Source organism: Hippocampus guttulatus, chromosome 12 (genome assembly GCF_054856545.1).
Source record: "Hippocampus guttulatus isolate MCC_2025c chromosome 12, RoL_Hgut_1.0, whole genome shotgun sequence".
Lineage (NCBI taxonomy): Eukaryota > Metazoa > Chordata > Actinopteri > Syngnathiformes > Syngnathidae > Hippocampus > Hippocampus guttulatus.
Window position 1 is genome coordinate 19,873,797 of NC_141272.1, and position 12,366 is coordinate 19,886,162.

Below are 12,366 nucleotides of genomic sequence, written 5' to 3' on the forward strand. Positions count from 1 at the left end.
TTGTGTAGTTTGAGCTCAGCATAAGAGATTACATTTAGGACACATGGAACCAGAGTCAGGAGGAAGAGTGGACAGGGACAAAAGCCACATTGCTTACAGTCAGTGATGGTTGCAGGATGCAGCTGTTTACCAATAAATACCGGTACTTCATACTTCTTTCTGATGACAAGCATTTTAGAGATGCTGATTTTCTGGACATCAGGACATGGTGCCTAATGCTACGACTAAAACTACGAAAACCTAAACTACGAAGACCTAAAGATGGATTGTCAAGAGGAAAATAAGAGACACTAGTTCCAATAATACAGATGAGCTGAAGGTCACCACCAAAGCAACCTGGCCTTGCATTACCCTTAAGCAGTGCCACAGGCTGATCGCCTCAATGCCACACCATACTGATGTAGTCATTCATGCAGAAGGTGCTCCAACCAAATGTTGACTTTTCAGAATGCCAACATTTCTATTTTAATATTATTTTTAATAGATTTTCTTGCCCTAACCTTTTTGAGTGAAGATCTACTTTCCAAGCAACGGACCACCTGCCATTGACCCGTTACCGCACGTGCCTGTACATACACATGAATGCACGCACGCACACACACATGTCATGATGAGCAACAGCCACAACGGCCTCTAACATGAACGAAACAGAGAAATAAAGTAGATGCAAGAGTTTGTGAGTGTGTGCAAAGGAAATCACTGCCTACCTTAGAGACCTGACACGGAGGCATGGAATGCACTTTTACAGCGTGTTAAGTGCAGAAACCGGATTTATGTGTCCCGTTTTAAAATGCCTCTCCTTGCGCTCCAGAGTCCCATTCTTTGCCCGTGCCATCAGTGAATTGGAGATTAAACAAACTTTGAATGAGGATAACAACAAAAAATATATACAGTGATCCCTCATTTATCGCGGTTAATGGGGACCAAAACCACCCGCGATAAGGTTTATGATTTGTCAATTAAGGTTGTTTAGACAATTGGATGGAGAGACCTGCTTTTGTTCTTATAAGTCTCTCTCTCTCTCTCTCTCTCTCTCTCTCTCTCCCCCCCCCCCCTCTCTCCCCCTCCCCCCCCCCCCACACACACAGGCCAGTGATCCAGCTTGTGCAACAGACGTCTTTATTTTTGTCAATTACGACAATTAAGCATGAAAGAGACCTGCTTTTGTTCTTATAAGCCTCCTCTCTCTGTCTCTCTCTTTCTCTCAGCAACACACATACACCCACCTACCCGGCCCATGCGTGCGCGCGCACACACACGCTACCCCACGGACCTTCTGAGCTTGAGCAGAGTGGCACACACTAGCACGCATAGTAAACAACACTTAGACAGTGTCTAATAGACACTGATTTTTGCGGACTCCAAAAAAAAATAAAATAATGAAATAGCGAGGGATTACTGTATACCCCAACTATTACGCGTAACTATGTTCTTCTCTCGGAAAAAGACACCTGCACCACAGCTTTCAGTAGACAAAGACACTACAGCAGAGCGGAGTCAGGTCAAAGAGAGACAATGAGTAACAACATGTCCAACCACATATTGACTATTAAAATGATTACTTTACAGTACAGTAAATATTCCCATCCCCGGAATTCTATAGAAAGGAATATCCTTCACCCAGAATAAAAACCTATGCATTAACATTTTGACTACGATATTACGTGTTACCGGAAGTTGCGTAAGCGGAAATTCCACTACCCGTAACCCGGATGGAGGTGTAATGCCGCGGGAGCTTAAATACACGCAACGCCCACCCGATGCGACGGAAAAGACAACGCTGAAACAAGTTTTCACTTCGCGTTTTTCGATCATCAGATTCTAAACGACGACGTGCAAGTGAGTTTTTATTGCCGTGCGTTTTACTGTAATTGTGAATGATTTTAACTTTATTCACTTACGTCCTTGTAGAACGCGGCACTAGCTTAAAAGCAGCACCCACTCGACACGACCGAAGAAACGTGTTCGCTTCGCCGTTTTCATTCATCAGATTCGAAACGAAGACGTGTAAGCGACTTTTTATTGGCGTGCGTTTTACTGTAATTGCGAAGGATTTTAACTTTATTCACTTACGTCGTGTAGATCATCGCATCGAAACGTAGAAGAACTGTAACGACTGGAGCGGAGCGAGTGAAATGCATCCGTTTGAGCGAGGTTGGACACAAAGTTAAAAACATCCAGCAGACACTTGGAGTCGGAAAGACGCAAATCTACGAAACTTTAAAAAACAAGGCATCGACTCAACTCCTGATGACAAGCCACCATCCAGCAAGGAAGCAATGCAAATGGCAACAAAAATCCTTCAGTATGCACAAGAATTACCAGACATCAGTGATCAACGGGACAGTTACTTGCAACTAGCAAGAAAACTGTATGACACGCAGGCAAACATTGTCATAAACCAAAGAATGCATCCAACAAAACAATCCAAAATACAATTTTTTTTCCCAAGGCAGAAAAAAATAAACATTAAAATACTGTATGTATTTTACTGTTGTGATTTTTTTGGGATACACCTGTATTGCAGTTTTTGTTATATAAACAGTTTTTGGACAATATATTTTTGTATTTTATTGATTGTGTTTTTACACATGCATTTTGTCAACATACTTGCAGGTTCATAAAGGACATGTACCATGCTCATTTCCCAAATGAGGAATTTCTGTTATCAGGACAAATTGGACAGCGCAAACACGAGTCCGTACTCGAGAATATTTACTGTATTTCTAAAAACTATCATAGTTATTTGTAAGAAAACATTTAGAATTGTACTTGTTTTATTCTTTAGTACAGTATTGTATTGTGAAATAATTACAAAATAATTAAAAATAAGAATAAAGCTGACTCCTTCATGGATTTCACCCATCACAGGTTCTTTTTGGAACGTAACCCTCTCAATAAACGAGGCTTCACTGTATTCTGTGTGTATCAAACGTGTTTTTGTGAAGAAATCAAGTTCAAGTGTTTGAATTTATTACAGTCAGCCAGAGGATACGCCAGTCACTCAAAGTGAACCATCAGTCAATCCAACGTCAGTGACCTCACAAATGTTCTTCGAGGTGAAAAGGGACTACAAAGATCTCATCAGCTGGAAGCTAAAAGCTGGACAGTGTCTGAGATGAAACTAAATAATTTTGTCCAGCATCAATGAGGGTCAAGGAACTCACAACACTCTTATTTATATCAGTGTCAAATGGAAACACGGTGTGAATAATCAACATACTAAAAAAATGTGTATTACTCATCGACAATTATAAAGGCAAATGACTGACAGGGGCTCGAGAAAATATTATTTTCAATGTGGGCCCCAAATGCCTGGTGGCACCCCCTTGCCATAAAGAAGAAAGGTTTAATATTAATAACACCTGTCAATGTGACTTCATTGCACCACTAACGGCCTCCTACATAATAAAAGTAGACTCATTATATTTCTAACAGAGCCAATGAACAAATCACCACTATAAGTGCTGCAGAGGACTCATTCATGAAAATAGTACAAGACTGTGGCCACTGCATACATCATAAAACATGTGAATCATATAGACTTTATGGGTCCTTAAAAAAGGCGGCCCGGTGGTCCTGTGGTTAGCACGTCTATCTGACAGAGGTGCAGGGTTCGATTCCGGCTCCGGCATCCCATGTGGAATTTGTATCTTCTCCCCGTGCCTGTGTGAGTTTTCACCAGGTACTCCGCTTTCCTCCCCCACATCCCAAAAACATGCATGGCAGGTATATGGAATACTCTAAATTGTCCCTCGGTGTGAGTGTGCGCATGCATGGTTGTTCGTCTGTGTGTGCCCTGCAATTGGCTGGCAACTGGTTCAGGGTGTCCCCCGCCTACTGCCTGAAGACAGCTGGAATTGGCTCCAGCATGCCCTAGGACCCTTGTGAGGATAAAGCGGATCAGAAAGTGGATGGACCGATGGATGGTTCCTTAAAAAAAAAAAAGCCCATTCAAACAAAATTATGCTTTGTTGTTATCTAGCAGGGGCTAATACAGTATACATCTGAGGGGCTACAGCAATTTGTTCACCAATTAACCACACAGGAAAGGATGTGCAAAAATAGGATCAATGAACTTGACAAAAATAAAATAAAAAAAAGAAAAATGACCATTATACTAAACTTGGCACCCCAGCTCAAAAATTACAAAAACTCACTCTCAAACAATTGTTAAGATTTGCTAAATTAATTACCGAACAACAAATGGCATATCCATCTAATACCATCTTTATACACTAATGTATGAGCATTTGTGATTGTATTGTAGGCTAGGTACAAATATATCGTGTCATGAAATTTGTAAAGTCGACATGATTTCAGGATCAAATGGAATTAGTCAAACTGAAAAGATGTCTGGTCATCACCATCAGTGTAGACCTATACAGAGAGAGTTTTCAGAACAGCACTGAAAATGTCCCACATTTAAATGTAAATATCTATTTGACGGTACTATGTACAGCAGGGGTGCCCAACAGATTCCAAGGCGACCCCGACGTGTGTAGGGAAAAAATATATATATTGAGTGAGTATTCAGACCCTTTGAGCGACGCTTTTTTCAAAAAAGTGACTAGTGACAATCTAGCAACTTTTTCTGGTGTTATTAGAGACTTTTGGAGTCTGTGGCATGGAAGCATGCTGCTGTGGCCCGTCCCCCCAAATGAAGCCGCTGCTGGCTGATCCCGCCAGGTTTACAGTCAGGGCTGGATGTAAACGTAAACTTTTCTTTGTCTAAAATAAACGGAAAAAAAAACAGCAAATAAAAATTACAAAAGAAAAAAAACAGTAAATCACACACCCTGGTGACATAATTTAGCGACTTTTAGCACAGCCAATCGCTACTGTCCTTACCGATGAGTTGGTAACACTGCTGGAAGTTGACCACTGTCAACAGTAGCAAGCAGCTAGCCATGGGGTGTGGTTACACACCCCAAAACGTCAACATGGCTGAGGGGAAATGAGCAGAGACCTACCATTTTCACCCTGAGTGAGAGCCAGATTACTTTTTTGTTTATTCTCATTCAAAGCCTGTTTGTTTTATTTGCAATGCAACGGCGGCATTGCCAACGAAAGCGAATCTGGAGTGGCCTTTCAAAACGGTACACAGGAGCGATGAGACGGATTTCCCTGCAAAAACACTTTTACGTGCCACAAAAGATTTGAAACCACATCTTGCAGCACGGCAGTCAATCTTCACCAAACTGAAGACGCAGAGTAACTAACTACAAAAAACTAGCCTCCTCCTCCGAGTGCCAGGTCTCCCACTAAGGTAGGAAGTGATTTCCTTTTTTTCAAACAGAGATCTACCTGTTTCGTATCTGGTTTAATATTCTGTTTGGTTCATATTAAGGTCAATTATGGCTATTGCTCATCATGCAGATTAGTGTGTGTGTGTGTGTGTTGGGGGGTGGAGGGGAGCATGTAGACACTGGACTGGTCGATCTCTGGAGGTTGACTCCTTGAAAAGTAGCCCTTGGGACAAAAAAGGTTGGGCACCCCTGATGTACAGTACAGAATAGCACTGTAAGGGTGCATTTGTTATACTCTATGATTGCAATGAGAGTTAACCCTCTGCCACAAAGGTAATCTGTTATTGAGGTCAATTAAATATTGGATATATGGAACCGGTGGTGTCCGACTGTGTTGTGTTTAAGAATATTGATGACGCACAGCAGAATTTCTAGTATTTCATGGTCTCAATCACATAGCCTGATGAAAACAGCAGAAACCAATGTCCTCCCGTCAATTACATTGACACAGCAAACCCAAATGGCATGGCAATGTATTTAAATACTTAAACTTGTAAATGAAAACAAAAGTTTCTCCAGTTCTAAAAATTCTTACCTCCCCATGGACACCCAAAAAAATTAAAAAAAGAAAAAGTAACTATTTCCAAGTTTTTTTGAATGGCCCTGATACATAGATGCATGTTTAGTGCATGTTTGCAAATCAGCGATGAAAAACACCCATTGTATCGTGCAGCGTAAATGAAAGAGGTGGACTTACCATTTTAGAGTCCAGCTCATGATGCGGCTGTGCCAAGACATTATCTACGCTGGCAGAATCTGCAAAAGTGACGAAGCCAAAGCCCCTATTATGAAATAAAACCACATAATGGTTATATGTTTTTAAACAAGATTTGTGTACGTGTCTGATTGTGTGTGTGTGAGTGTGTGCGGGTGTGTGTGTGTGTTTACCTGGAGCGTTTAGTTGTTGGGTCTCTCATGACCATACATTCTCTTATTTCACCAAATGTATTGAAATAATGTTTAAGGCTGTCTGGGGAGGAAAGAGATACTATTGGTTAGCATTTTTTTAAAGCTGAATGTGCGTTATAATCTTATTGTTTTTTGCCCTTATTTTAAATAAAGGGGTCAAATGAAGGACTGCCCGGCTGTGAGCATTACCTTACCAGGTGAAGTTTGCCAGCTGAGGCCACCGATAAACATTTTCCTACCAGAGGGAAAAAAAGTCAATCCAGGTGTTCCATCATCTGTAATGACTGAGTAAATATGACGCCGCAGTTGACTAGGTGAAGTGAAAAACTGCAGTCAAAAATAGAAGCAACGCAGCCGCCGCCAGCGAGAGAGCCACGGATGAGCAGTCGAGTTCCAGCTGTTATCCAGACTTCATCCCAATTTCCCCCAAAACATTTACAGACTAAAATCTCCACCTCGTGGCAATTATTATTCGTGCTGTAAAATAATTACAACGACATACCTAATTCGGTATAGCTCAAGTTAGGTAGTTACCAATCACCTCTAAACATACAACCACAATTCAAACTGTTGCCACCTTTATGGCCATAACATCCACTCAATCCAAATCTGTTTTCTATTACAATTCGCTCAAGCGGATGACATGTTGACGTTGGTCAACTTCACGTTTGTAAAATGTCTTAACTGCTCCTCACTAGTCAGATTGCAAGAAGTAGCAGATAAAAATGAAGCCCACCTTACTGTACGCCAGGAACACTCGAGGTAAATCTGATCAAATAGCTACTGTTCACAAAAAGGTGTCCGTCCGTTGACAGGACACGGAAGGAAGGCGGCGAAAGTTTTACAGAAGCGCGGATCTGTTCAATTATCCATCCATCAATTATATGAAACCGTTATCCTCAATGCAGCAATTGTTTAAAAACATGTATATCGTATTACATTAGCGACAAAGATATAGTTCGTGTTGAATAACCTTACCCCGGGTCGTGTTGCGGATCGGTCGGGTTTGTAGACGTGTCTTGGCTGCCGTTTCCTTCCATATCTGACCTTGCTACAAATAGGGAATGTAACTGACGGACACACGTACGAGGATGACTGGCTCGACTCGAATTCGAGGAGCGCACGGTCCACGTGGGATCACATCAAGTTAGTCCCTCCTCCGCCGTCACCGGTTCCTTCCACTTCCACTCCGTGTTCGGCAGCCCGCCCACATCAATATTATTAACAGTCATTGGCAATGAAAATCATGTGCCTGTAAGAATGTAAGGGGGCTGGCGGGCTTCTCCTTTCACAAAGTCAAGTGCACTCACTGTGTGTCTGTCAGGCCAGTCAAAAAACAAAATTATACAGGTAGATTGTGTTATTATTTTGTTTGTTTAATTCATTAGTCTGCTTTGACAAGTGGACACGTGATTACGCGTCACTCGTTGAGGTTGGGGGGCTTTGCTCTCGGTTGTACAGTAGTGCGTGAATGTTGGCACCATGCTTTCGTCGGTGTTCTTGCGGAAACAAGTACAGTGCACTGTTAAAAAAACAACAATTTTGGAGAGCGATAAATATGACCCGTGAAAATCATGTAAAATGTACTTATTATTTTAGGTGAGCCAGCTTTATTTACATTCCATACGCAAGGCAACTCAAACAAGCGAAGACGTAACACCTCCAAGCATTTACAAACACAAGTGGTAATGACATTCAGAAACACAGCAGAGAAAATAAAAGTCACGACAAAATTTCAACACATTAACAGAAAACTTTAAAAACATTTGAAAGTAAAGAAATAAGAGTATTTGAAAATAACTACAAGAATAAATTAGTTAAAATGTTGAGAAGACTTAATCTGGATCTAAAAGCATTGACTTCACTTATGTTGACAGGTCATTCCATTTGTGTGCAGCAGAAAAGTTAAATGCCATGGCATTCACCACGTTTACTTTGAACTCTGGGCAACACTAATTGACATAAATCTGCAAATCTCAGAACCTTTCTGGGTTTATATTCAATCATCATTCAGTGCATTTAGGACCCGAACCATTCAGTGACTAATAGACCAGTAGCCAATATCTAAAATCTATTCTCCAGCTGAGTGGGAGCCAGTGTAAAGCCTTTAGGATTGGAGTAATATGTTCTGATCTCTGTTATTGTCAGAACTCCAGCAGCAGCAGTCTGTGAGCTGCATCTTTTTCCGAGCAGTCGTGACGGCCTGGACTGACCCGTTCGAGAAAATTAACATATTTTCCAGAAATTCCCCGTAGCCACCCTGCACCCGATTACAATAATCAAGTCTACTAAAAAGCATGTAGCATGTAGAAGTTTCTCTCTGTCCGTTTGGAGAATGCAATCCTTCAGTCTGGAAATGTTTTTTTTTTTCAGATGTTTTAGTGATTGATTTATTATGATTGCTGAATGTCAGGTCTGAGTCTTTCATCACCCCAAGATGTCGGACTTGGTTTTTGGTTTCCAAAGACAATGAACAAAATATATATAGACCACTATAACTGTCACGTTGCGAGGTGGTGGTGGACCCCAAAAAGCAGGCAGGAGGGAGGAGCAGGGTGTATTTGAAGAATTGTATTTAAAACAAAGAAAACTACATCCAAAACAAACAAAGTCCAAAGTATCAAACAAAAACCATGACTAAAGCTAAAACATAACAATGAACTAAACATAACCGAAGCCAAGAGCAAACAGCAACACACATGACAGTAGCAATAAGCAAACACACATGCCAGTAGCAAGAAGCAACAATGACCCGACACCAAGTGTTCGGGCAGGAGTCCTTCTATACGACTAATTACCAAATGGCCAACAGGTGTGCAGCTGCCGGGCGAGCCCTACAGTGCCACCTGTTGGTCCCTAAACCGAATCATGACAATAACGAGATTTGGCATTCCCAAATTAAAAATAATCATGGCATAACTCAAACAATTGTCAAGATTTGCTGAATGAACTATTGAACAACAAATGACACAACAGTCAAATAAAATCTTTATCCACTAGTTTATTAACATTTATATGGACACTATACTGATTGTACTTTCTTCTAGATACAAATATATGCTGCCAAATGAAGTTTGTAACATCTAAATCATTACAGGATCAAATGGAATTAGTCTAGGTTTACATACATTCTGACAGAAAAGATGCCCGGTCATCACCATCAAAGTAGCCCTATATGGAGACAATACTAAGTGCGAAGAAGAGATTAAACTATGTTACATCAGAAATGATAGATGGGGTAGTAGAGCTGAGAGAACTCCTATCCGATCCAAGTCACTGGTCTATTCCTACTCCTGTCTATAAATGCTCATCATCGTCATTGTTGTCCTCTTCAAGAGCCCTGCTTTTTTTGTTGGCTTATCCTGCAATATAGTTACGATTGCATGACTGTCCGTGTCTTGTTATATGTTTTGTTAGTTTATGTTAACTGTTCTGGAAAGTGCTTTGTGACAGCTGCAGCTGTTGTGAAAGCACGATACAAATAAAGATGTATTGTATTGAATTCTTCTTCTTCTTGGTTCATATGTGGATTATAGCTCTTTGGTGCATACCGCCACCTACTGTACAGGAAAGGCAAAGCATTTCCATATATTGTCAATTGAAGCAACCTTACTTGTATTTAGCCGCACCAGCAAACACACAAGACATACAGTGTGTGTATATATATATATATATATATATGAAGGAGGTCGACGACATTAAAAAACAGCAAATGAATGGAACTGACCATTGTAAAACCATGCAAACTGAAATCTACAAAGTATGTGACAGTTTGCTGGTTTTATCCGACAAGATGGACTACTTAGAGGGACAATCTAAAAGAAACAACTTGATAATCGATGGAATTGAAGAAAGGCAAGGAGAAACGTGGACTGAAACGGAGCAAAATGTGCAAAAAATATTCAAGGAGCAACTGCAGTTAAAGGAGACAATCGAGGTGGAAAGAGCCCACCGCACGGGGAGACATGAATCGGGAAGACCTCGACCAAGGCCAGTCGTGGTGAAATTTGAAAAATATAAGGACGCAACATGTTTCTCCAGAGAGCAAAATACTTAACAGGTACCAAAATCTACATTAACGAAGATTACACAGATATTTTACGTCAAAAATGTGAAAGAGGGGAAATTGCCTACTTGAGGCACGACAAACTCATCGTCCACCCCCGCACCAGTACTCCAATTCAACGGGCTCGACTTCAACATGCTGAGAGCTGATTACCACCAGATAAAAAACTTTGACTTAATTGATGTAGGAAACACACAACATAAACACGGACTTTAAAATCTTTGATTATGCTGAACACAAGACATTCGACCCAGAAAACAACTTGGACCCAGACAATAATTTCTTCAATTATAATCACAGCATCACAAACTCCGAGTATTACACGGACGAACAATTCAACACAAATGTACAACTGAAAAATACATTTTCAGTGATACACTTAAACAGTAGAAGTCTTTATAAAAATGTCACCAAAATCAAAGAATATTTGACTACATTTAATAAATTTACAATAATTGCCATATCAGAAACTTGGCTTGATGATGAAAAAACAAGTGAAATGAAAATTGACGGATATGAAATGTATGCAACTCATAGGGAAGACAAAAAAGGAAGGGGAGTCGCAATATATGTAGATAAAACACTGAAATGCAGTAGAATTGAAAGCCTGACAAACACAACAGAGAATCCAATGGAATGTCTAAGTCTTGAAATACATATTAAAAATGCATCAAATGTCATTATAAGTTGCATTTATAGGACACCAGGATCTTGTCTTGACACATTTAATAAAAAACTGACAGATATGCTGAGTTGTTCTAATGACAAGAAAACACGAATAATATGTGGAGACTTTAACATCGACTTATTAAACCCAAATGGACACAAAAAAACAACAGATTTCATCAATACATATAGCAACAGTCTTTTCCCAGTCATTCTGAGACCCAGCAGAATAACAGTCGATACGGCCACATTAATAGATAATATATTTATAAATAAGATTGATCATAAAAAGGAAAGTGGACTTCTCATAACTGAGAGAAAGTGACCATCTACCGGTCTTTGCAGTCTTTCATCATTACTTTGATAGAAAAACTGAATCAATAAACCACATATCAGAAATAAGACTCAGAACCCAACATTCCATCGCAGCTTTCAAGCTCGACCTAGACAAACAAAATCGGTCTGAGGTCTACACAAATGAAGATCCAAATACTGCGTTTGACGCATTTCAGTCAACCATAACCTCCTTATATGACAAGGATTTCCCAGTCATTAAGGTCTCCAGAAAGTACAAAGAAAGCCCTGGATAACAAAAGGCATAGAAAATGCATGTAAAAAGAAAAACAATCTATACAAATCGTTTCTAAAATCCAGAACCAAAGAAGTTGAAACAAAATATAAGACTTATAAAAACAAATTAGTAAATATTATAAGAACCAGCAAGAGAGACCATTTTCATGCATTATTAGACCAAAATAAAAGCAACACTCAAGAAATATGCAAAATCTTAAATCATGTAATTCGAAATAGCTCGAAAAAAGTAGATTATCCGGAGTACTTTATGAAAGATAAAAATACCATTCTTGAGGAAACTGCAGAAATAGCAAAGGAATTTAACGAGTATTTTGTTAATATCGGCAGTAACTTAGCAAAACAAATTCCTGATCCAATAAATTCTTTTGAAATGGATAAATACAATTTTTTTACAAATTCTTCCACAATGCTTCTTACTGCTGTGAATCATAATGAAATATTAAATATTGTAAAAACATACAGTATAAAAGTAAAAAGTCAACTGACTGTTTTAATATTGATATGACAATAGTAAAACAGATTATAGAATTTGTCGTGCGACCTTTTACATACATATGCAACCTGTCATTTAAAGCCGGTGTTTTTCCATCAAAAATGAAAACAGCTAAAGTAATTCCAATTTTTAGAAGTGGAGAAAGACAATTCTTTACAAATTATAGACCAATATCACTGCTACCACAATTCTCAAAAATATAAGAAAAATTATTTTCTCGCAGACTTGATAACTTCACATATAAACACGTGCTATGAAGTGAAAATCAATATGGCGTCACAGAAAAACGGACCACCTTAATGGCAGTAATGGAGTTTGTGGAAGCAATA

At 39.5% G+C, this 12,366-nt stretch overlaps 1 protein-coding gene, 1 long non-coding RNA gene and 1 pseudogene across 2 annotated transcripts in view; 2 read left to right on the top strand and 1 right to left on the bottom strand.

The window, feature by feature from the left end:
- Positions 1–7,354, bottom strand: part of LOC147197771 (RNA-binding protein Musashi homolog 2-like) — an 81,881-nt gene extending 74,527 nt beyond the window's left edge. Inside the window, exons 1-4 of the mRNA XM_086126143.1 lie at positions 7,197–7,354; positions 6,413–6,453; positions 6,198–6,279; positions 6,007–6,091 (exon numbers count right to left, since the gene is read on the bottom strand). Coding sequence (XP_085982269.1) covers positions 6,007–6,091; positions 6,198–6,279; positions 6,413–6,453; positions 7,197–7,258 — 270 coding nt within the window. The 5' untranslated portion in view covers positions 7,259–7,354. The remainder of the gene's footprint in view (positions 1–6,006; positions 6,092–6,197; positions 6,280–6,412; positions 6,454–7,196) is intronic.
- Positions 1,652–2,161, top strand: LOC147197773 (uncharacterized). Its single transcript, XR_015102512.1, has 3 exons — positions 1,652–1,839; positions 1,912–2,007; positions 2,083–2,161. It is a non-coding gene; the product is annotated as an uncharacterized LOC147197773 (long non-coding RNA).
- A 2,603-nt stretch (positions 7,355–9,957) lies between the features above and the next one.
- LOC147197774 (uncharacterized) lies at positions 9,958–12,266 on the top strand (annotated as a pseudogene).
- The last annotated feature ends 100 nt before the right edge of the window (positions 12,267–12,366 follow it).